Raw genomic sequence first — 21296 nt, 5'->3', positions numbered from 1 at the left:
TGGACAGACTGTTCGACCCACTTCTTATAGAGAGCATCAAGGAAGCCATGTGCAACGCATCGTAAGTTTCGTTTTAATCACACATGCCGATGCAGAATCATAAATTCTCTCATTTAAAGAGCGCCACCTTGGGCGATGACGTGAAAATTTACACATCCCTAAGAAGAATGGAATATATGGATCCAACTTTTCACACATACCAATGTAAAACTCCCACTCCTTTCAGCGAAGTCACATATAACGTATGAAACTGAAAATAAATAAGATCAACAACATTTTCACATAGGAAACATGGAAAATCTTGTCTCCTAAAAAAATACAAAAAGACTAAATGACCGTAAGAACATAGATATAAAAATGATAGAAATACAGAACAAAGAGATAATAGTAATAGATATATATATATAGAATACCATATATATAGAGATAAGACATGCACTTTAATGCCATGAATCATGATGTGCTATACATCTCATGGGAGGAAGAAGATATGATATATATACATATAGTATATTAGAGATGGATACATAGAACCACTACTTTACCACATCATCAAACATACATTTTTGTTATTGTTTTGATGTGAGAGACGCCTTAAGTGGCAGAAATTACATTGGAGGGAAAATCGTTAAAGGTGTCTCTGTGTCCCCACAGAGAGAAAAATGCTTTCCCAGGCTGAAACCAAAGTTTCTACAGACTATGTTGGCTGCTGCTGCGATCTGTGCAACGTTTCAGGAAAGAACACAAGCACAACAGAGTGGCACAGTTTGTATATTTAAATGCTGGACTCAGCCGAGGCAAACATTTTATAACACTCAGCAGGAAGTAGATCTGTAAGATCATGAAAATCTTTGAAGATGCAACCCACTGCTGAAAATATACAGTTTGGACTTTTCCACCAAGGTTTGTGTAGGGAGCGACCGAGTATTGAGGTCAAAAATGGGGCTAACCCTAACCCTTCAATCCTGCTCAAATGCATCTGGAGACAAGACCTGAATGAGGCCTAAAAGTTAGATTTAGCACTGTTTCATAACTGGAATTCTAACCTTAAAAATTTTAAAACAACAACACACTTATTCTAATGTTAAGATGTGTGTGTGTGTGTGTGTGTGTGTGTGTTTGCACGTGTGCATCACAAATTGAGAGCGTTTGCCCTGCTTATTGCTGGGATGCTTTGTGGGCGGCGTGGAGGGGAGCATAATTAAAATAGTTTCTGAGAGAAACAGCACACCACATCTGAGGTTCCACCCTCTTCCAGCATTTAACCACATCAAGAGCGTCTCACTTAGAAATGGCCACCAGAACAACCTCTGATACACACGGCCCGGCTGATGTTTTGGTGGGCTGTCTGAGTTGCAAGAGGTCTCAGAGACATAATGTGCACACATTTGTAATTAAAAGAGCTGCCTTTTTCTGATCACCGGGGTAAATAAAGTGACAGAGGCAGCTAGCTGGGTGATGTATGGGAGGGGAAGACAAATTAACCATCGACTCTCTGGGGGATTCTCAGCAGAGACCTTCATAGCAGCAGTGGAGCAGCGCCAAAGGGCAGAGAGATTTGTAGATGATGGTGCTAATTACCAGAATGCAAACCATAATGTGACCAAGATGGAAGCAATTTAGGCAGTAGTCATTTAGCCTGCTGCTCTTCCGCCCACCGGCTGCTGCCTCACCAGAGCCGGGGCATTAGGATGGGAAAAGTCTGGGACAAACCATTGCTTGTGTGAAGGATAAAGAATAACGCACAGGAGAGCTGTTCTGTGGCACATGGAGGAAGCCCCTGTGACAGACCATTCATTTGTCTCTTTTTCTTAATCTAACTTTGACCATTAGCAGTAGCTGGCAGAGCTTACAGGTCAGGAGGAGGAAGGAGTGTATAAATCCTTGAAAACAAAAAAGGCTGTGAACTTTTAACTGCTGAATGAAGAGGTTTGAGGTTTACCTGCAGTGGCGGCTTAATTGTCAACTAGTTCTGGAAGAACTCTGTGGATCTGAGCAGGACTGTGCTGGCAGCAGGGAGCTCTGATTTAAGGCAAATTACAATTTTTTTTTATTGTATTGACCTCAGCCTGTCATGATGGGCTGGCTTAGAAAGCACCTGTTGATGGGGGTTAATATTTATACTTCAAGTAGATGTGGACCTCCCAAAAGTCCATAACATTATTGTTATTTCAGAAAACTTCTTAAACTAGCAGAAATTTGGCAGATAAATACAAGAGAATGAGGAGAAATGTCTGAATCCAACAGTAAAATAAATTCCTTTGTACTTTGTACAGTTGTTTTAAAAGTTAAGGTAGGTTCATGACATCCAGCAACAGTCTTATTTCTCACCTGTCGCAGTCCCTGGCGCTGGCTCAGCCCGCCTGTATAATTTGGGATGTCTAATTACTCATTCAGGATATTTCTGAAGAGGAGTTCAGAGGAGAGAGCTGTTCCGCACTCAGCCACTGTGTAATTTTATCCACGCCGCAGTCTCTCACTTCACACAGGGCTGATACCTTTTGCCTCCCCCTTTCCTTTGTATCAATTGGTCGGAGTTCAGCCTATTGTCGCCACAAGCTTCTTTTATATCTGCTCTCAGTCTGAGCACAGGCTCTCAGTCAGACTCGCAGGAGGGATTTCCAGCAGCAGCAGCAGAGGCGTGGAGCGGATCCTACCTCGGGGGCGGCTGTGCTGTCAGCGGTGTCTCTCTGGCTCGGATGTGCGCAAGGCTGGAGCTCTGGAGCGTTGGGGCCCCGAGACTTTAATGGGACCCCGAGAGCCGGGCAGGAGTTTTCGGTTTTTTCGCCAAAATAGTTGCTTCCTGGCCATGTCACAATGCTGATGATACCTCTGCTGGTGTTGCTGAGCCTTTTGGATCCCGTTAGTCCCCGGGCCAGCTGCGACCGGAGCCAGACTTGTGACCCCCGGCAGCGGAGGGATGCCGGGGGCCGCGGAGGAGTGTATGAACACCTCGGAGGAGCGCCGAGACGCAGGAAACTCTACTGCGCTACTAAATACCATTTACAAATCCATCCTAACGGGAAAATAGATGGCTCACTGGAGGAAAACAACCCGTTAAGTGAGTATTCACTTGGTTTTACGCACCAACACAGGCAAAACTATTATAGACAAATATAAACATGATAATAACAAATGATGTGACACGATGTGGTTTATTTTCTGTGGAAAGGATGGTTTGATTCAAAGTGTTAAATTCAAGTTGCTAAATTACACGTTTTCATTCAGATTGGTTGAAATAAATAAAACTAATTAAATTTTAGTAATTAAATAATGTTTTAAATAGGCCTATAGGTTATATATAGGTTATATATATTAAAAAGGTGAAGTAATCAGTATATTTGTTTATGATGTTGTTTATGTGTTTGTGTCAATCTTCTGATATGATTAATCTATCAGGATCTATCAGAGTTTCACTGTCAGTTACTCAGTGGAGCGCGTCCGTGGTACGCTATTGACTTCTGTGTGTGTGTGTGTGTGTGTGTGTGTGTTGTGTGCCGACATGCAGGTTAATCTCTATTAGAAGTATCAGCCAAAGTATTAACATCCAGGCGGGACAAAGGCGCTGTCCTAACGGATGTATTTATCTAATCAACGGCCATTAGAGGCTTTCTACAGCGCTCAATAGGCTATTGACTAATCAAGCACTGATTAAAAAAAGCCAATAAACGCTCTGAATTGGGCGGCGCGAGGTGGCAAATACAACCGGAAATTAATTTACTTTAAAGGTTTGTTTAGTTAAGAGTGAACTTGATTTGCATGTTTTATTTTGTGGATTCATTAGTGGAGTGATTAATACATCTAGAGACAAAAAGTTAATCTTTAACTAGAATGAATGTCATATTAAACAGCCATATGTTACATTTAAGTGTGTTTCTGTGTGTTGCAGGCATCATGGAAATCACAGCCGTGGATGTGGGTGTTGTGGCCATAAAAGGGCTTTTCTCTGGCAGATATCTGGCCATGAACGACAAAGGCCGGCTGTATGCCTCGGTGGGTACAGATTCCATCTCATCATCTAATGTGTCACCTTCTGTGTGCTCATACAGCTCCTGTTTGAAACTAGCCCAGAGGTGGCACTTTAAAGGCCTCACATATGACGAGACAGGACGATTTGGTTTCATGCTGCAGTGTTTATCTGCTGTCACCTTACGTGTTCATGTAAATTGTATCATTTTAGGACTGATCTGGTGTCAGATAGTGGTGGCCGTCGGCCGGGCGGAATGACTTGCAACGTGTTTAAGGGGCTGCCCTGTTAATCAAAAACGTATGGCAGGCTGCAGGATAAATGTGGCTCACTGTTTCCTTCCTTCTCATCCCCCCAGGAAGTGTTCACCAGAGAGTGTGAGTTTGTGGAGCGAATCCATGAGTTGGGGTACAACACCTACGCGTCCCGCCACCATTCCACGGAGCAGCCACTGCCACCAGGGGGCGGTAGCAGCAGCAAGCGGCGAGCCAGCGCCAAGCGGCAGTGGTATGTTTCCATTAATGGCAAAGGCCGGCCGCGGCGAGGTTTTAAAACCCGAAGCACGGACAAAGCCTCACTTTTCCTGCCTCGGGTGCTGGGCAACAAGGACCATGACATGGTGAGGCGGCTGAGAGACAGTCAGAGTGCGCACCACCACACGCACCACCACCACAGCAGCAACCGCGGTGAGCACCGGAGACGCCGGCACCGTGCCAGGAAAGGCCAGGGCCGAAGGCAAGATGACTGAGGAGACTTTTAGAAGAGGGAGCTGTGGCCCTATGACTCATCCAAACATGGACCCCTAATCTTGGCACATAGCCTGCTGTAGCTTGATTGCAACAGAAGAAAAAAAACAACTTGTTGGATCCTGCCTTCTGGAAGTTTTTGTTGTTGATGCACGGAAAAAAATCCATAGAAGGAAGAAGGAAAGATGGGGCCACAACAAGCGTTGGGGCACATATATCAGAGAGACTTTGTCACACACACACACAGCGGTAACATCTTTTATTTACTGAGGCCTGACTTCTTCATAATGCTACTGTCTTAAACAAATCATATAAGTAGTTGAAAGGCTCCATCTTTGTAAAGAGTTATACTTTGGTACAAGAAATCATTTTACCATCAACTTCACACAGAGCTATTATTGTAAATACAGTATGCACTATGCATGTACAGTGACTCTACTGCTTTGCATTTGTGAAATATTTTGCTATCTTGAAGTGCTTACAAACACGATGGTTGTTGAAGAGAGGACTTTACACAGCAAAGCACTTTTAGTCAGATTCACATTAAGAAGCAGAGGGACACTGAGTGCGAGACAAGATCCTGTTAATATTTTTGCAACATTCTTACAATGTGATAGTCTACTGTCTGTAAACTTAAAGATGTACTTTGTATATTGTACTAATGATATGAATATTTATTTGTTGCCTGTGTTGTAAGTTATTCATAAGATTATTTCTGCATTATGTTGCTGTTTGTTTCCACTCACCACCTGGTTCCAACATAAAACACAATGGTACTGACCCAAGGAAACTGCTGGCTTGTTTCTTCCCACTTTTCTTTGATTTGTTTTTACAGCCAAACCTCGAATCATATAATTTTCTCTTGAAAAGAAGACATGTTTTTGTGGTTTAGTAGAGCGGTAAATGCAGCAGTGGAATCATTTACCATTCAAGATACATTATTCTCTCAAAGTGAAACAAAATCTGTTTTTAAAGTTAAATTAAGCTCATAATTGTAAATTGAGATTTTTCTGTGGCAAACATTTTATACTGTATGTGAGATGATGAATTCTCTGTTTCAGTTTTTGTTTCTTCTGTTATGTCAGCCGCAGTTCTTTGAAGACCGGAAACATTTTGACAAATGGGTAAAAAAGAGTAAATAACAGGACTTTTACCCAGACCCATTACAATACAAAAATGTAAAAACATTCGGCTGCAAGTAAAAATCCTGCGTTAAAAAAAATGTAATTGAAGTAAAAGCACAGTATTAAGTATTTTTTTAGTATTTAACTCATTAATATGAATTGTTACATGTATAACAATACATCATATTTCCTAAACTGGTCATTTTGTATCTAAAATGTTAATCATCAAATGATCTAAATTTGAAATTTGAAATTAAACTAAGATAAATATAGTGAAGTTAATAGTTATATTTTCCCTTTGACATATAGTGGAGTGAAAGTAACATACAGTGGAAAATACAAGTACCTCAAAATTGCACTTTTTGAGACCAGTTTTACATATAATATCACAACAGCTGTGATACTGTCAGTATTGTAAACCTAATGATTATTTCATAGTTTCTTAGTCCCTTTTAGTACTAAAACACATATAATTCAACAATGATTTGTAGGATTAAATTAAGAATCCCTTAAGGAGAGAACTACATTTGAGTGTACATGTGATATTAATCCTCTCGCCCCGCTGCGGCTCATTTGTTAAAGTACCACACCTGTTGCTGCAACACAGCCGAGCACAAACTACAAAGACAACCATCAACGTAAAATTCATCACAAGCAACATTTGGACTCTTTTGGATGTTCAGGTTTAGCCTTGCCTCACTCCCATCTATAGGTAGCTGCATATAAAGCCTTGTCATTCTATACCTGCGGGCTGGGGAGGCTTCCTGGCCCGAACAATAGCTCCTCCCAAGGGGGGCCTGGGAAGCGATGCCGCCTGAGACTTTTGGGATTTTTTTTGAAACGCCGACCAAAAGCCACAGAGTCGATAAACAAGGCAGGCCCTCCTGAAAGCAGAAACTGTGTCATACAAAGTGTAACAACTTGCTATGGCTTCTTATGAATGTCAAACTCATATTACTCAACAGGAATTCTGGACTGCAGAGAGGTTAGGGCCTTTTGTGGCCCCTCTCCCTGCCTGTCTAGTTTATTTAGCAACATGTATCTTCTGACTCTTCCATTCATGCACAGATAGAAATATCTGTGACATCCCATTGAAGATTTATCAGCCGGGCATTAAAAACCACATTCATCCGCAATATCTGCTGGGCTGATGGGTTCAGGGATAAGGATTCCTTAGAGAGCATTTTGAACACAGGATCCACAGGTTCAGTAAGATGAGAATTAATTCTGTTCTTCTAGGTGTAAAAATCTTACAGCCTCTTTATAAAGGCTTACAATTTGTAACAACTGGCATATAAAAGGTAAATAGATAATTTAAATTGGGCTGCCAGACTGCATTTATTAATGTATTGTCAACATTATAAAAACAGCAGCCAAAATGATTCACAATCCTTTGAACCTAAAAAGATGGTCTTACTAAAAGCTTATAAATTATCTGTAAAACACCAGTAAATTAGTAATAAACCAATAATAAAGATGTGATTTACTACTTATAAATTGTTTAAAAGGGGGGGCCTAAGAAGAGGGGCCCTTGAACATTTTAAATTAATGTACCCCTTTGAAATTTATTTTTTCAGCCAAGTACCGCCTGACTGAGCAAAATATGTGGTACAATATAGCAGTGCACCATCAGTGTTTGATTTATTAAAAAAAAACTGTTAAAGGCTTCATTTCAAATTTATGGTAAAGAAGTTTGTGTCTTCATGCAATAACACTAAGATGGCATTTAAATTACATTATATACTGAACTTACGATATTATTATTTTAGGAATTATGCATTACTGATAATTTAAGTACCCCCCATTTGAGAAACACTTTTTCTTTCACTCTGGGTGCACACACTTTTTTCTTTAATACAAGTTACTATAAATAATATAAATGCTACACTATCATCTTCATGTTACATGTATATAACAATAGATTAATGTTTACCAGAGAGAATTATGTTGAGTTCAAGTTTTCAGTTTTTCAGTATTCTGGTGGCATGAGAGGGGAATACAGAGGTAAAACAGTATTATACAAGTAGAATGGTGTTTTAAACATGGTCTCCGAGCTCATAGCAGGTGACTGCAGTACATTTGTGAATGTTCATTTGTAAATAGTGACCCCTAGAGGCAGACAGCTGTCTCTCTTCCAGACACTGGTGGCCGTGTTGCCTCATGTTAATGTGCATCTAATCTGACTGTCTCAGTTTGGCAGAGCTGTTCAATGCCCTCTGCAGGCAGCCAGTAAACACGAGACATATCCAATCCTTTCAGAGTTTGTAGTAGTAACACAATATAAAAAAGGCGATTCTGTTTGACTTAAGTGATGTTTCAACCCACATCAAAATGATTAATGAAAATATTCGGTTTGCAAAAGCTCAGCTGAAGGACAATAAAACACAATTACAAACTGAGATTTCACTCAGTGGATGTGTTTCCAATGTTGCTTATATGTACACCAATAATCTGAATATTACTGAATGAATGTCTTGCCTTTATAAGCCTGGATAATACACTATTTTACATAAAACCTTCTAAAGACAGTATCTGGCAATAAAAGCTCAGTAGAAGTAATGTCCGGTTTTTACTCATCATGTTGCCAATTTTCCACAGGGAATTGCGTAATGTAGACAAATTAACCAGTACAAGTCACTTACTGAATCCAGTGTGACAGCAGTTCAGTGACAGCTGTCTAGCTGGCCAGCATCCAACTGTACTGTGACAACAATATCAGAAAAAACATCGCTCCTCCTCTGTTTGGATATATAGAACATGACACTGGATATACACATTCACTAGGAGGTAGGGCACGTTTCACGTGTGTGACAGGAACCCATGTTGCTATATGAAAAGATGAATGTTTAGTGTCTGATACACTGGGTGGTTTAACTGTGTTATTGTTTTTCAGTAGCTGCTAACTATTACTGCTGGAATAAAAGGAATGAGGGCAAGAAACAAGGAAAAGGACAATTAGTTGAGATTAAACTTGATATTACACCACTGTGGTTAAGGTTTGGTTAGGTTTAGGCAAAACAAACTTGCTTGCTTAGGGTATGTTAATGAATTGTCACATAATACTAATTATAGATAAATATCTAAAGACAAAGCCAAACAGTAAAAATGTTTCAAATACTGGGCAGACTATCCAAATAAATTGTGACTCAAAGAAATAATGGGTTGAATTCTGCCCTAATAATGACTGAATTAAGTTGTCATGAGCACAACATTTAGAAGATTTATTCACGGTATGTACAACATATTTTCAGTCTTGGAAAGTAACTTTTTTTTTGAAGGTTCTTACTTTTAAAGTTGTTTTTTATTTAGAAAACATGCTTGAGGCAAAAAACAAACAAACAATGATAATACTGTTTGACTAAAAGTAAATTCAAAAGGCATTGTCATTGTCCTGTATTTATGTATTACAAGAAGATGCAGAGGTTTGAAAATGATACATAAACAAGTGAGCAAACGAATGCTGTTGAGACATTTTAAGCTCTGTATTGCAGCTGTCACCCAGTGAAATCTAAAACCTCTTTCCCTCAGCATAATTCATTGCACACATGCAACCTAAAACCACAATGGCTTCAGTACAACATAAACAAAAAATAAAGCTGTACATAATTTACAAATTTCCACATGACTGGAGGGAAACATCTTAACATATTTTCTTTTGAAAGTGATAGAAAGAGATTACAGAACCACGGACAGCAACAGCACTGCACCTGCTGGTCTGCATGGCTCACATACATTGCCAGATCTTCATTGGAGCACTGAACCAGCCAGATGAGGCTGTCCTGGCAATCATGTGGTCAGCCAAATTACCTGGCTCCTATAAGTCGAGTGGTCTACCAGCTACCCAGGAGGTTCAGTGGCCCTCCACTTTAGAGAAACATAATGGTCCAATTATCCTGGTGATCAAAAACCTCATCAGCTGTCCTGGAGGCCTGATGGATTTTCAGCCATCTAGGATATTGGTGGTGCAGAGGTCCGTCAATCTTCAGTTTTCCTGAAGGTTTGATGGTATGTCAGCAATTCTGTTTTCTGAAGGTGATGTGATCGATTAGCCTTACCGCCACACTTGAGCTCAGAGGTCCATACGTTTTTCTGGAGGTCTAGCTTCTCATCTGTTGTCCTGAAGGTCCAGCAGTACATCATTTATCCTGGAGGCTCAGCAGTCCATCAGTTGTCTTGGAGGCCCAGCAGTCCATCAGTTGTTCTGAAGGTCCAGAAGTACATCAGTTCTCCTGGAGGTCCAGCAGTCCATCAGTTGTTCTGAAGGTCCAGAAGTACATCAGTTCTCCTGGAGGTCCAGCAGTCCATCAGCTGTTCTGAAGGTCCAGAAGTACATCAGTAGTCCTGCAGGTCCAGCAGTCCATCAGTAGTCCTGGGGGTTGATTGATTTTATATGATGGCCCTTATGCTGGTCCTTGTCAGCAGAGGTTTGATGGACCACTGGCTGTTCTTTTGGGCCATCCTTTCTGAAGGTCCTTTGGTCCACCAGACTGGGCCCTGTTGGTTCGCTGGTATGTCAGCAATTTTGGGGCTTGGTAGTCATCTACCAGGGGCCTCAACATCACAGGATTGCCTCTAAGATCTGACTGCATTCAGAAACAATGCTGTCATACATTGAAGATCAGCCAAATGTGAACGTGAGAAAACATGTCATGCGTGGTCAATGAGTAGAAGGACCGAGCCACCCCAGAGATCATAGGACTGTGTCTTTGCTGTGGCGGGAAGACCCTTCAGTTCTCAACATAAAGATAAATAATGGGACACTCAGCAGAGAGGGTAAATGTTGTTGTTCAACATAGATTTAAGAGGGATAATGAAATGCTTAAATAAAGGGAGGGTAAGCTGTTTAGTTCGGTTTATTTCAATGGACATCCAAAGCAATGCACCAGTGCACCTGAAAGACTGTCAAGGATAACACATCAAAGACGTGCTGCCATGACACCATCATCATTTAAACAGCAACTCATTTCAACACAAATCTGTTCGTGTGAGAAGTATTTGAATGTTAAAAACAAATATATTAAATCAATTTGATACTACCTTTCTTGATTCTGCCTACAGGTCTGAAGGTCCACAACATCCCTGAATAAAAAACAGAGATTTGTCTGAAAAATAAGAAGAAATAAACAAAACAAATTTTAGGCTGTTTGAATTAAGGAGTACGCTAAACCTATGTGTCTTTAAGGATTAAGATAAATTCTTTAATAGGTATTTCCTTTAAACAATAACCTAAATATATTTTAACATGCCATGCAAGGTTTATTTATTTTACTACAGAAACGGACACTATGATACATGGTCTATTGACACATACAGTATGACAGTTGACAAACTTGACAAATGTTGCAGTTGTAACGTCAGAACTGTGTAATGTCTTGGCCAACAATGACAGGCTACTTATCATGCTGTAAACTCTCTATTTAGTCTTGCCATTGTGTTCTATAAGGGCCCGGGGCATGATTTCCCTTCTTCCAGTCTTAAGTTAGCGCTTTTTTCATTTGGTTGAATTGGACCTGTGTTTTTTCCTGTTATTGTTCATTTATAGAACTGTCTCCTGCCCGACACCACGGTCTGTTAACTTGGCCGTTTCCTATTTTACATCCTCCCATACATAAATTATGATATTCTGTTACTGATAATGAAAGCCTCACACAAAGAAGTTTTTTATTATAATAACGCCTTTATTCATTTATTTGCTAAAAACTCTTGGCTTTGCTCTCAGATAAGACAGCTATTATTTGATTTCAATAAAGCCCCCGGCTCTGTTTGCTACGCCTGAATGTGAAAGTGTACTTAGTAAGTTTCTTCTAAGTGTGGAGCTGTGATGTAATGTGTCTGCAGGTATAAATATAGAGGCATGGCTGCACAGCGTCCATGCAGATCAATGTCGCTCCGGCGCTGAAGCCAGTGCGCCGGTCGGTCTGGGAATGAGCGCAACTTCCACACGCTGCTGCTTCTTTTTATTCTCGCATTGGAAAGGCAAACGCCGGGAGGCTGCTTTCAGAGCCAGACCCGGGATGGGCTCTCTGGCGGCTCTGCGCACCGTCCTGGTCCTGGGTTTTGTGACCGGAATGGCGGGATGTGTCCCCGGCCTGAACGGGACAGCGGACCGCTGGGAGGCCCTTTACTCCCGGTCCCTGGCGCGGATCCCGGGGGAGAAGCGGGAGGAGGTCAGCCGGGACAGCGACTACCTCCTGGGCATAAAAAGGTTACGGCGCCTCTATTGCAACGTGGGGATCGGCTTTCATATTCAGGTGTTACCAGACGGTAGAATAACGGGAGTACACAACGAAAATCGTCACAGTAAGTTGCAGCAATTATTTATTAATATAATTAGACACAAGCAATTATTATTTATGCATTTGTTGGTGGTTAACTGGTTTACTGTATAGCCCAGGTGGTTTTAAACAACATTAATAACAAAATCAATATTAAAGTTGAGATAAGCTTTGTATAAATAAGAACTAAATTATTAAAACATATTATTAGATAATGTTTTCAGTCACTGACTAATACAGCACCTGCTGACACCTGATCCGACCTTTACTTTCCACTCCAATCAGCACTGATTGAGATGCTGCTCAGTCAGTAAACAGTTATTGATCCACCAACATCTGGAGTCCTTCCGTAGTGCTAGAGGACAGTGCTGAGTGCTGTCCACCTCGTGTGTAACCAGAGCCCGCTGTGATCCAGGCCAGCGGCCAGCCAGCACCTAAAGTTAGGACACGGCGCATAGACCCATCTGTTAAGATTAACCCCCGGCGGTCCGGCCAACAGAAAGTCACATTTGCAGACACGAAGAGCAACGAACATGTATTTACCTTACATGTCATCCCTGTCATCCCGAGCTGTGTCATATTCAACTGACAAAGACAGAGACTGCGATACTGCTCTGATGGAGCTGACAAGCTGTCTTGAGGAACTTCCAGCGTGTTGTTTTTTCCTCTGTACTATTTAAAGACAAGGCATACAAATTCAGGGAGATACATTACAGAAAATCTCTGTGAGGCATCCAAGCCACTGTAAAGCAAATGATGGCAGGAACAAAGGACACACACACACAGCTTGTCAAGACCAAGTGACAAACTGCATCAGCAGGGGTTCAGTAAACCTTTAAATTTGTCTGCATTTAATGCTGTTTACCTCCTGTTATTTGGTTGTTACAGCGAGCCTCAGGAAAAGTCTTTCTCTTTTTGTGACTACTGAAACCCACAAATTTTCAGCCCTGTTTCTCATAAAATATTTGGGTATATCTTAAGCTCAGTTTGTGAGTTAAACTGGGTTAAAATAGCTTGGTTAAACATCAGAATTGAATTTGATCATCAGAATTTCACTAACTTTCATGTAAGTCATGGGTGTAAGAATTCACCCACTCCACACAGACCACACATTTCCATGTGTATCTTTGTATATAAGTATAGATTAGAGATTTGATTCTTTGCCCGAACCCGATTGGACCTGACATGACCAGCCAGGTTGGGGCCCAAAACAACATATGCCATGCCATAAGTCAGGCTCAGACAGAATTTTATTTATTTATTTAAATATATATTAATATATATATATTTCTTCTTAACAATGCATGCAACTGTAATTAATGAGTTGATTTGTTGTTTGTTTGTTTATTAGTTTTGAAATAATTTGCACTTAATTAAGCACAATGTAGTTTAATTAATAAGTGTTTTAATTATTTATTTATTTCAAGGGTTTGGATTGATCTTGGCCCCAAAACTGCTTCTGTGGTCCAGGCTCACACAGAACTTTTTCGGGCTTGGGTTGGGTTAGGCGGGATTTTTTGGATCCGATCAAAGCTGTAGTTTATTACCTGTGTTGTGTTTAGATGTTCATGCCTGGAACAACTAATCCACATTTGCTATTGAGCATCGAATTGTTGACCAATGTCTAAATGTGTTTAAAATGTTTATATGCCTAAGAGCCATCAGCTTCAATATTAGAGAGAAACTGAATTCTTTAGCTTTGCTACGGTCTATCTGGCTCATCAACTAGGACACATGTTGGTTCTCTCCATCAGACCGTTCTGTTTCAGTGTGCATGCTTTGTTTTCCCTGAAGGTCTTCTTCAGATCTCTCCAGTGGAGAGAGGAGTGGTGACCCTGCTGGGCGTTCGCAGTGGACTCTTTGTGGCCATGAACCGGCGAGGAAAGCTGTACGGATCTGTGAGTGTACGAACGGCGTAACTGACTGTCACCAAGAAATGTGTGACTTCAGTGTGGTCACAGCCCTGGTCATGAGGGAATACCATTAATGCCATGAGTCACACTACAAGACATAAATACAGATTTTAAGTAAAAGGACTTGATGGCCCTTTCAGGTTCATAATTGTATTTTTTTGTGGCCTCTACAATTAGTGGTTTTAATGTTTTAATGCTTCAAAAAACACATGTATTTTTTTCATACTGCCTGTAGCTGAAGAGCCTCTTTTTTTTCAGGGCCTCTGTTCTTGAAGCGCTCGGGTTTTAGGCTCCTTGTCTCTTAAATGGCCCCCCCTCCCGATTAAACCGTCTGCTCTGGATTTGGTTCAGCCCTTCGCCTTCAGCTTGCGGTGTTTGCATTGTAGCTCTCTCAGCTGGTTACTGCAGTTATCTGCATTTCTACGGTCAATATTAATTCAAACTGATCCTAAACAAAAACTTTTTACCATTTGCCGGACAGGTTTATTAGCGGGGGTGAGAACTGGACCTGAAATCACGGAATGAAATAAACATCAACCATCAGTATTTTTCAGCTTTCTTTTGACGTGCTTCCTCAGATAAATACGGGGGCTAACGCATCATTGTTCTCTGCTATTTTCACCATTAATGTTCCTTATGGTGTTTATAACCCTTAACTATCAAAACCAACACTGTGGTTTTTATTTGCTCCGCTTTACAAGTTTACACAGCAGTGAGCAGGGGTGAGCTACAGTCTACAGACGCCCAGGTAGTTAAAACATCATTTTATATATTAAGCATATTGATTAAACAACATTAGTCAAGCCAGTTGTTGTCTAGGTGAAGAAACAGCCAGTAAATGTACCAAAGTACATCAGGGATAAGTAGTACTAATGGGCATTACTGGTAACCTAGCCCATCTGTTATATTCTTTATACACATTCAGTTTACTGGAACTAGGAAACTTAACCATATGGGAGGGCCAGACCCTCCTGCAATACTTTTATCCTGGCTCTTACACATTGTCAACAAACTGGGAAGGAATTGACTTCATCTAATAAAGTAATCTTTGTTTATCGTGGGTTGAAAAACTGCTGGGAGTAACCCAACTGTACTGGTACATGTAGTCATTATTTCATGAGTCTGATATTTAACTTGAAACTGATAATACCAAGTTAACTTTCAGATATTTGTTAAAAGCGTGCCAATTATGTAAAGCCCCATTAACCAATACTCGTTATATACTGAATATCTCTTCATTATTTATGTAATTATGATGTTCATTTATCTTCCAACATAATAAAGTATTGGAATGTGTCTCTGTCCTCTGATGGGTCCAGGAACACCTTGGCTTCATCAGCGTCACCTGCTAAAACCAAGGCAGCATTCAGTGTTACTTGTAACGGCGAAGCCATGTATAGATACTGGTATAATATCAAACAGTATAATAAATTTACAGTACAATATATACAGCTATATCATAATTACAGTATAATATGAATCCGAGACGGAAATAATACAGTAAAAAACACAATAATCACAGTAAAATATACAGACCAAGCAGTGGCTCATAATGTAGTCTCTCCCGTTATATAAAAATAAAAAAGCATGTCCGGGGTCTCCTCCGTTGCAGGCTATACTGTTATGATGTGTTGGTGGAAACAGTCTTGGAGGTTACCAACACAACATGGTGGTACTAATGGCAGCAGATACACACACAGACATTTACGACTGTAGCTGATGTGACATTTAACAGTTGCCCAGTGTCTGTATAATACAATAGAGATGATAGAGTAGAAGAGCTTACACTGCACCACTTATGGTCGTCCAGAATACATACTGCCAGTAACGTTAAATAAATGATCAGAAACCTTTATTATTCAGTTGACTCACCAAACAGCTGTGAGCATCAAAGCTACACAATATTACAAACTAATCAATTCTCCAATCAATCAAGTTATAGGCTCATGCAGAAAAAGTTATTCTCAGGACCCTTCTTCAAATAGAGCAGGTCTAGGTCCTGCAGTTGGAAAAACTATTTCTCTCTCACAGTAGGCTTATCGTTAACTCCGGGTGCACATACTGATCGGAGCTAATTTACACACAGGGGGGCACACACACACACACGTAACACACACAGAGCCGACCGAAGTAAAGCTTGGACAAACAACAAAGGCTAGCCCAGCTGGTTGCACGGTTAGCCAGTTACACAAGAAACGCATCAGAAAAAAATCACCATGACTTACTTCCCGGGTATTTTTTGGTAGGCTTCCTAAAGGAGGCTAACATCACATTGGTCCCTCATATTACAACATTAAAGTCCCGACAGACTCAGTAACTTTATAGTGACACAGTTTGAAATCACAGCAGCTGCCTGTGCTGCATAAATCAAAGCTACAATCTTTACAAACAAACACCACAGTAGTACGGGTGTCTTCTTTCTGTTCACAAGCTGCTATTCATCACAGCTTTAATTGGAGACACCCACAAAACATTATTTACTGCCAGGCATGGTTTAACAAAAGTGACATACGAACATAACAAGGCCAATTTCCCCCGGCCACAAAACCCCAGCAGTAACTTTTGCCTTGCACGAAGCTTGCGTTATTCACGGCATAAAAACTTCGGTGGTTGAATACAAAAATATCAGCAGAATATGGGGAGGAACAGCCCGGTAAAAAACATGACTGCAGTCATCTTTTTTCCCCACTTGTGGCCTGCCTGATAAGGCCCTCCAGAGTCCAAAAGTACATCTTCAAATTGATTTAAAAAGTTGGTTTTGCATAATATGGTCCCTGGGTAAGATTTTTCCATCTTGCCGTATCGAACTTTCTCCAGTATGTAAAAATTACCAGTGAGCTCACTCAACCAAGTCTGTTCTAAACTGAGGCACAGCCTTATCTGACTTCCAGAGTCTTTAGAATCACTTTCTTTGCAGATTACCATTTCTACATTAATTGTGCTCTGCCGGATACCGAAACATTGATGTTTAAGTAGCGAAGGGAAAAATCCTCAAATAATGCAATCTCTGGAACAGGGTTCAAGCACACAGTCGTTTTACTTCATGTCAGAAAACCCACTTTAAATATTGTCACACCACAAAATGGATACAGTTTCGATGTTATGATCAAACATTAAGGTGCGTCAAGAGGGAGCCCTCTGCAGGTTTACATCGGCCACATAAAGAGGAAATTGGTAGGAAAGATTCTTGTGCAATTTGGCTTTTTGAATAATGGAAGCCTGTGCATCACCTTAAATTGGGATATAACTAGGTGCCCGTGCCACTTAATAGAACAAGATCGGGTCGCTACTAAGGCCCTCCTCTCCCACGTATTATCTATCCCCAATCTGCGATTTTCCCAGCTCCTCCTCCCAGGGGATTTTTTTCCAAAGGTTGCCATGGGGCATAAACCATTTGTCTCAGGATTAAATATATTTACAAAGCCTTTTTTTGATTCAGGCAGACCCGGACAAAAAGCTTAAAATCATTATTACCTTCCGGGAAGAGACTCAAATGTTAGGCATACATTGAAGACATAATTCCTAATCTGCACAATCAAAATACCCTAGAAAAAATGATCCGTTGTGGTGTATAGGAGAAAATCTTGTTTGTTTTAGTGAGTAAATGTGGCAAACTGTTGTAACTTATACTAATCTTTCATAAGTAATCTCTAAACCTTTTTTACCTCCAAAATTGTTAAAGGATCACGCTTTGAAAGGGGATTTGGGGGGGAGAATGCATTGATTCACGGGGGATAATATTCGGCTTATGAATAGAATGTCTTTTTTTCCATTGGCGAACCTTGCAGCCCGCTTTTTTCTAATTTTTTTGCCGCCATATTTTTAAGCAATTAAAAGCCTAACATTGTTTATCCACCTTTTTAACTTTGCAGGGGGTTTCTTGGCGTCCTTGGAGAAGAGAAGTTGCCTGGATCACTCATTTTGGAGGCAAACCCACGGGGGGGAGTCTCAGCAGGCATACTTTCCATCTTGTTTTACGCCGCCTTGACCAAGTAGGACATTAGGGCTCCCTAACATTCGCTTGCCTGAATAATTTTAATGCAGGGATTTATTATGGTAATTCGCCTAACCCTGCCACCTTTCTCCTGGTTTATGTAAATGAGTTTGTTGGAAAGAGATTTCTATTGGCCTTTTTTGAGCCTCGATTGATGGGAGTTTGGGATGGGGCATTTATTTTGACCCACCATTAAGAAAGAGGAATCGTTTTCTCCATTTTTTTCAATTGTTCCCTTCCTCAGTACACTTAAGAAAGATTCAATAAGAATTAGCTATGTCTTTTGGGCAGAACTACTCCAAGATACTTCAGGCCTTTCTGTAATTTTGAATTGGGAGATTATGGCAAAAATTCAGCATTTGAGATCAGCCACCCAGCAACATAAAATTCACTCTTCCAACCAGTTAATTTTTACGTTGTGTTTTAGGCAGGGTTGTGTGCTTACAGACGGGGTTTCCCTCAGCACACTTAGCAATCACACCCCAGAACACACCACTTTTTATTTTTAGAGCATTGCTGGACACAACACAGCAACAACTGCGCCCACAATAGGGACTCTGGCTCTCAGTGGCACTTCCCGGTAGCGTCTAGCTTCCAGGTCCAGCACACTACTGCAAAGATAAAGGGTAGAGTCATTAGGTAATCAGTCAGCAGGTGAGGTGGGTCAACTCACCTGGTGGCCGCTCTACCAAGCCTTTCCCACCACCCTCTGCCTGCAGGCTGACGCAAACCACGCCCACCTGCCACATTGGTGTATACTGAAAACTCCACCAAATGTTCTTATAAGATCTCAGTAGTTTACAGGAACGCATTGCTCAGGTTGTGATATGAAGGAGAACAACATCATCCGTGTATAGGGAAATATTGATGGTCCACATTCCTCAAGTCGGATGGGTTCAATAGTAAGGGTGGTTTCTAATATTCTAATGGCAAGGAGCTCAATACAATGGCAAAGGAGGCAAACGGGCTAGTGGGGCATGCCTGGCGTGTGTCCTACGGTTGTAATAGGAACAGCACTGATCTTTCTTGATTTTGTTGAGGATTGGAGGAGACTGGTATGGGCATAAAGTATTGTAACCACGAAACAAAATTGACTTACCAACAACAAACCAATATCTTCACATTTAAGCCCATTCCACTTGGTCAAATTGCCTTTTTCTGCATCTAGCAGAGGCAAGCCACCCTTGAACCCTTACTATTACCCCATGATAATTATATTCATTTTAATCTCCTGACATTAAAAAATGAGGAACCTATTGGGAACCAAAGCCAGTTTGATCAGCATGACATGATAGATGATATGTATTTCATTACCTTATTTGCTAAGTAAACCATTGTCTTCTGACTTCAACAATTGCAATAGGTTACGAAAAGATGAAGCTCAGTTCTCATCCATTTACCCTCATTTTAATAAATAATGAAAATATTGGCTTCATACCACGTGGAGGGAAATTTCTGGGATTTCAATGAATGACTTGAACATCCTCAATAGAAGGGGAGCAATTCTTTCTCAGAATACCTTTTTATTACGTTCAATTCCAAAACATCGGGGCCAGCGTCCTTGCCGTTAGGAATGGTTTATATTAGAATCCAAAATCCCTTTGTAGTGGTGATGTCAGAATTTTAAAGCTCTCTCGAGCAGCATCATTCAGATTTTAGGGAGCCTCAGACGCCTCCAGCCATATCAGAGACTACCCCCCCCCCTTTGGCCATGTACAACTCTGCGTAATATTCCCTAAAAACCATCATTTAATACATTTAGGATCAACAACCAGTTCCCAGATTCCGATTTAATTTTGCTGTATTGGGCTCTGCTAGCTTGTAAGCGCTCGTATAACTGTCGGGCCAGTAATTTATGGGGCTTATCCCTAACTCAAAATGTTTGCTGTCTGATCTTTAAACGTTGGTCACATACCTGGCCGGATTTGGATGGTATTATATTTCATATTTTTTTAAGTTTTAAGAATATTTTGTAAAAGGTGGGGAGGGGCTGGAGGAAGTCCTGTATTCATAGTTCCTGTTGTGATAGCTCATGTTATCAACTTTCTAACAGCCGTTGTTCACCTTTTCCTTTTTCAAGTGAATCTTCAAAGAAATTATGATGGTACACATCCACAACTTGAAAAATATGCTAAGAGTATATATATTCATGCGTTTTCACTTGTCACTCAAACGGATTGTTGATGTTGCTTTGTTTGATGAGACGGCGTCTGCCCTATCCCTCCCTCCCTTCCCTAACGGACACCTGTTTGACTAGTTGGAGCTCTGTTTAGGAACCCGGAATCAGGGACGTTCCCAGTGGCAACCTGCTGTGTTATCCACGATGACATCCATGGAGACTTGAGGCACTGATTGAGAGGCTAGACGAAGCGACTCTCCAGGCTTGTATGTGCACACACACACCGATGGCACTGTGACACATGTGCATATGCCTTCGCCGCTTTGTTACCCCCAGCTACGACAGCGGGTTCCGCGGCTGCGCTGTAATCTGGCTGCGTGTGTGCTGCCGTCTGCGCTGGTACGCCTCCACCCCCCCTTTTCCCCACCTCCCCCCGGTGCAAGTTGTTTTAAGTTCCTTATGTTGTAATGTTGTGTCATATGTGCTTATGGATGCGTGTATAGTCCCTCTGTTTTACCTCGCGCCAGTCCCCACACCTGTTCCCTTCATGAGTAATGCAGGACCTAACCCTGTGTTTGGAGATAGTGCTTTTGTATTGTTTTCTATTGAAACACAGATTTCCTCCCGATTGGATGAATCGGAATAATGGGAGAACTTACGGGTTTGTGAAGTGAAGCTAAACACGTAATGTGTCCTTAACTGATATCTATGTGATTTATAGCTCATTTTAGTAAATGATGGTATTTCAGATCATCAATGACCAAAGCAAGGGTATGTTTAGGGGCAGGTACATTGTGAAATCTGTAAGTGAACAGGAGTGATAAATTCCTGTAATTCCTTACCAAAACCTTAAAAATTTTCCTTTTGTTTAACTCTAGAAGTACTCTTGTAATTTGGGGTTTTTCACTTGGTTTTTGTTTTGGTTTTGTGTTTTGTTGTTGTTGTTGTTGTTGTTGTGTGGTGTTGTTGTTGTTTTTGGATATAATCCTTGTTGTAATAAATGTAGTTTAAATGTTCATTCCATAAGTTTACGAATATGTTATTTCAATTCCTATATCTCAGAATCGATCCATAATTGATAAGGTTTAGTTTTTGTAATAACATAAGTTATGTGGAGTTATACATTTCTTCTTCGTATACAAGTTAATATCCTTTATT

General features: G+C 40.8%; 2 protein-coding genes and 1 long non-coding RNA gene across 3 annotated transcripts in view; 2 read left to right on the top strand and 1 right to left on the bottom strand.

Moving 5' to 3' along the window:
• The first annotated feature begins 2480 nt into the window (after positions 1 to 2480).
• On the top strand, positions 2481 to 5467 carry fgf3 (fibroblast growth factor 3). Its single transcript, XM_035652109.1, has 3 exons — positions 2481 to 3061; positions 3890 to 3993; positions 4326 to 5467. The coding sequence occupies exons 1-3, from the start codon at positions 2818 to 2820 to the stop codon at positions 4713 to 4715; spliced, it is 738 nt and encodes a 245-aa protein (XP_035508002.1). The 5' UTR covers positions 2481 to 2817; the 3' UTR covers positions 4716 to 5467.
• Positions 5468 to 9043: 3576 nt separating this feature from the next.
• LOC118320752 lies at positions 9044 to 12777 on the bottom strand. The gene is made up of 4 exons (XR_004796380.1): positions 12656 to 12777; positions 12356 to 12546; positions 10875 to 10939; positions 9044 to 10420 (listed from the first exon to the last, which is right to left on the bottom strand). It is a non-coding gene; the product is annotated as an uncharacterized LOC118320752 (long non-coding RNA).
• The window catches only part of fgf4 (fibroblast growth factor 4), a 14607-nt gene continuing 5025 nt past the window's right edge, over positions 11715 to 21296 (top strand). Inside the window, exons 1-2 of the mRNA XM_035651818.1 lie at positions 11715 to 12137; positions 13907 to 14010. Coding sequence (XP_035507711.1) covers positions 11762 to 12137; positions 13907 to 14010 — 480 coding nt within the window. The 5' untranslated portion in view covers positions 11715 to 11761. The remainder of the gene's footprint in view (positions 12138 to 13906; positions 14011 to 21296) is intronic.

The sequence above is a fragment of the Morone saxatilis genome, unplaced genomic scaffold (assembly GCF_004916995.1).
Source record: "Morone saxatilis isolate NCDOM2014 unplaced genomic scaffold, NCSU_SB_2.0 Contig11, whole genome shotgun sequence".
NCBI lineage: Eukaryota > Metazoa > Chordata > Actinopteri > Moronidae > Morone > Morone saxatilis.
The sequence above is the reverse complement of the archived record's forward strand: the minus strand, read 5'-3'. Positions and strand labels throughout refer to the sequence as shown.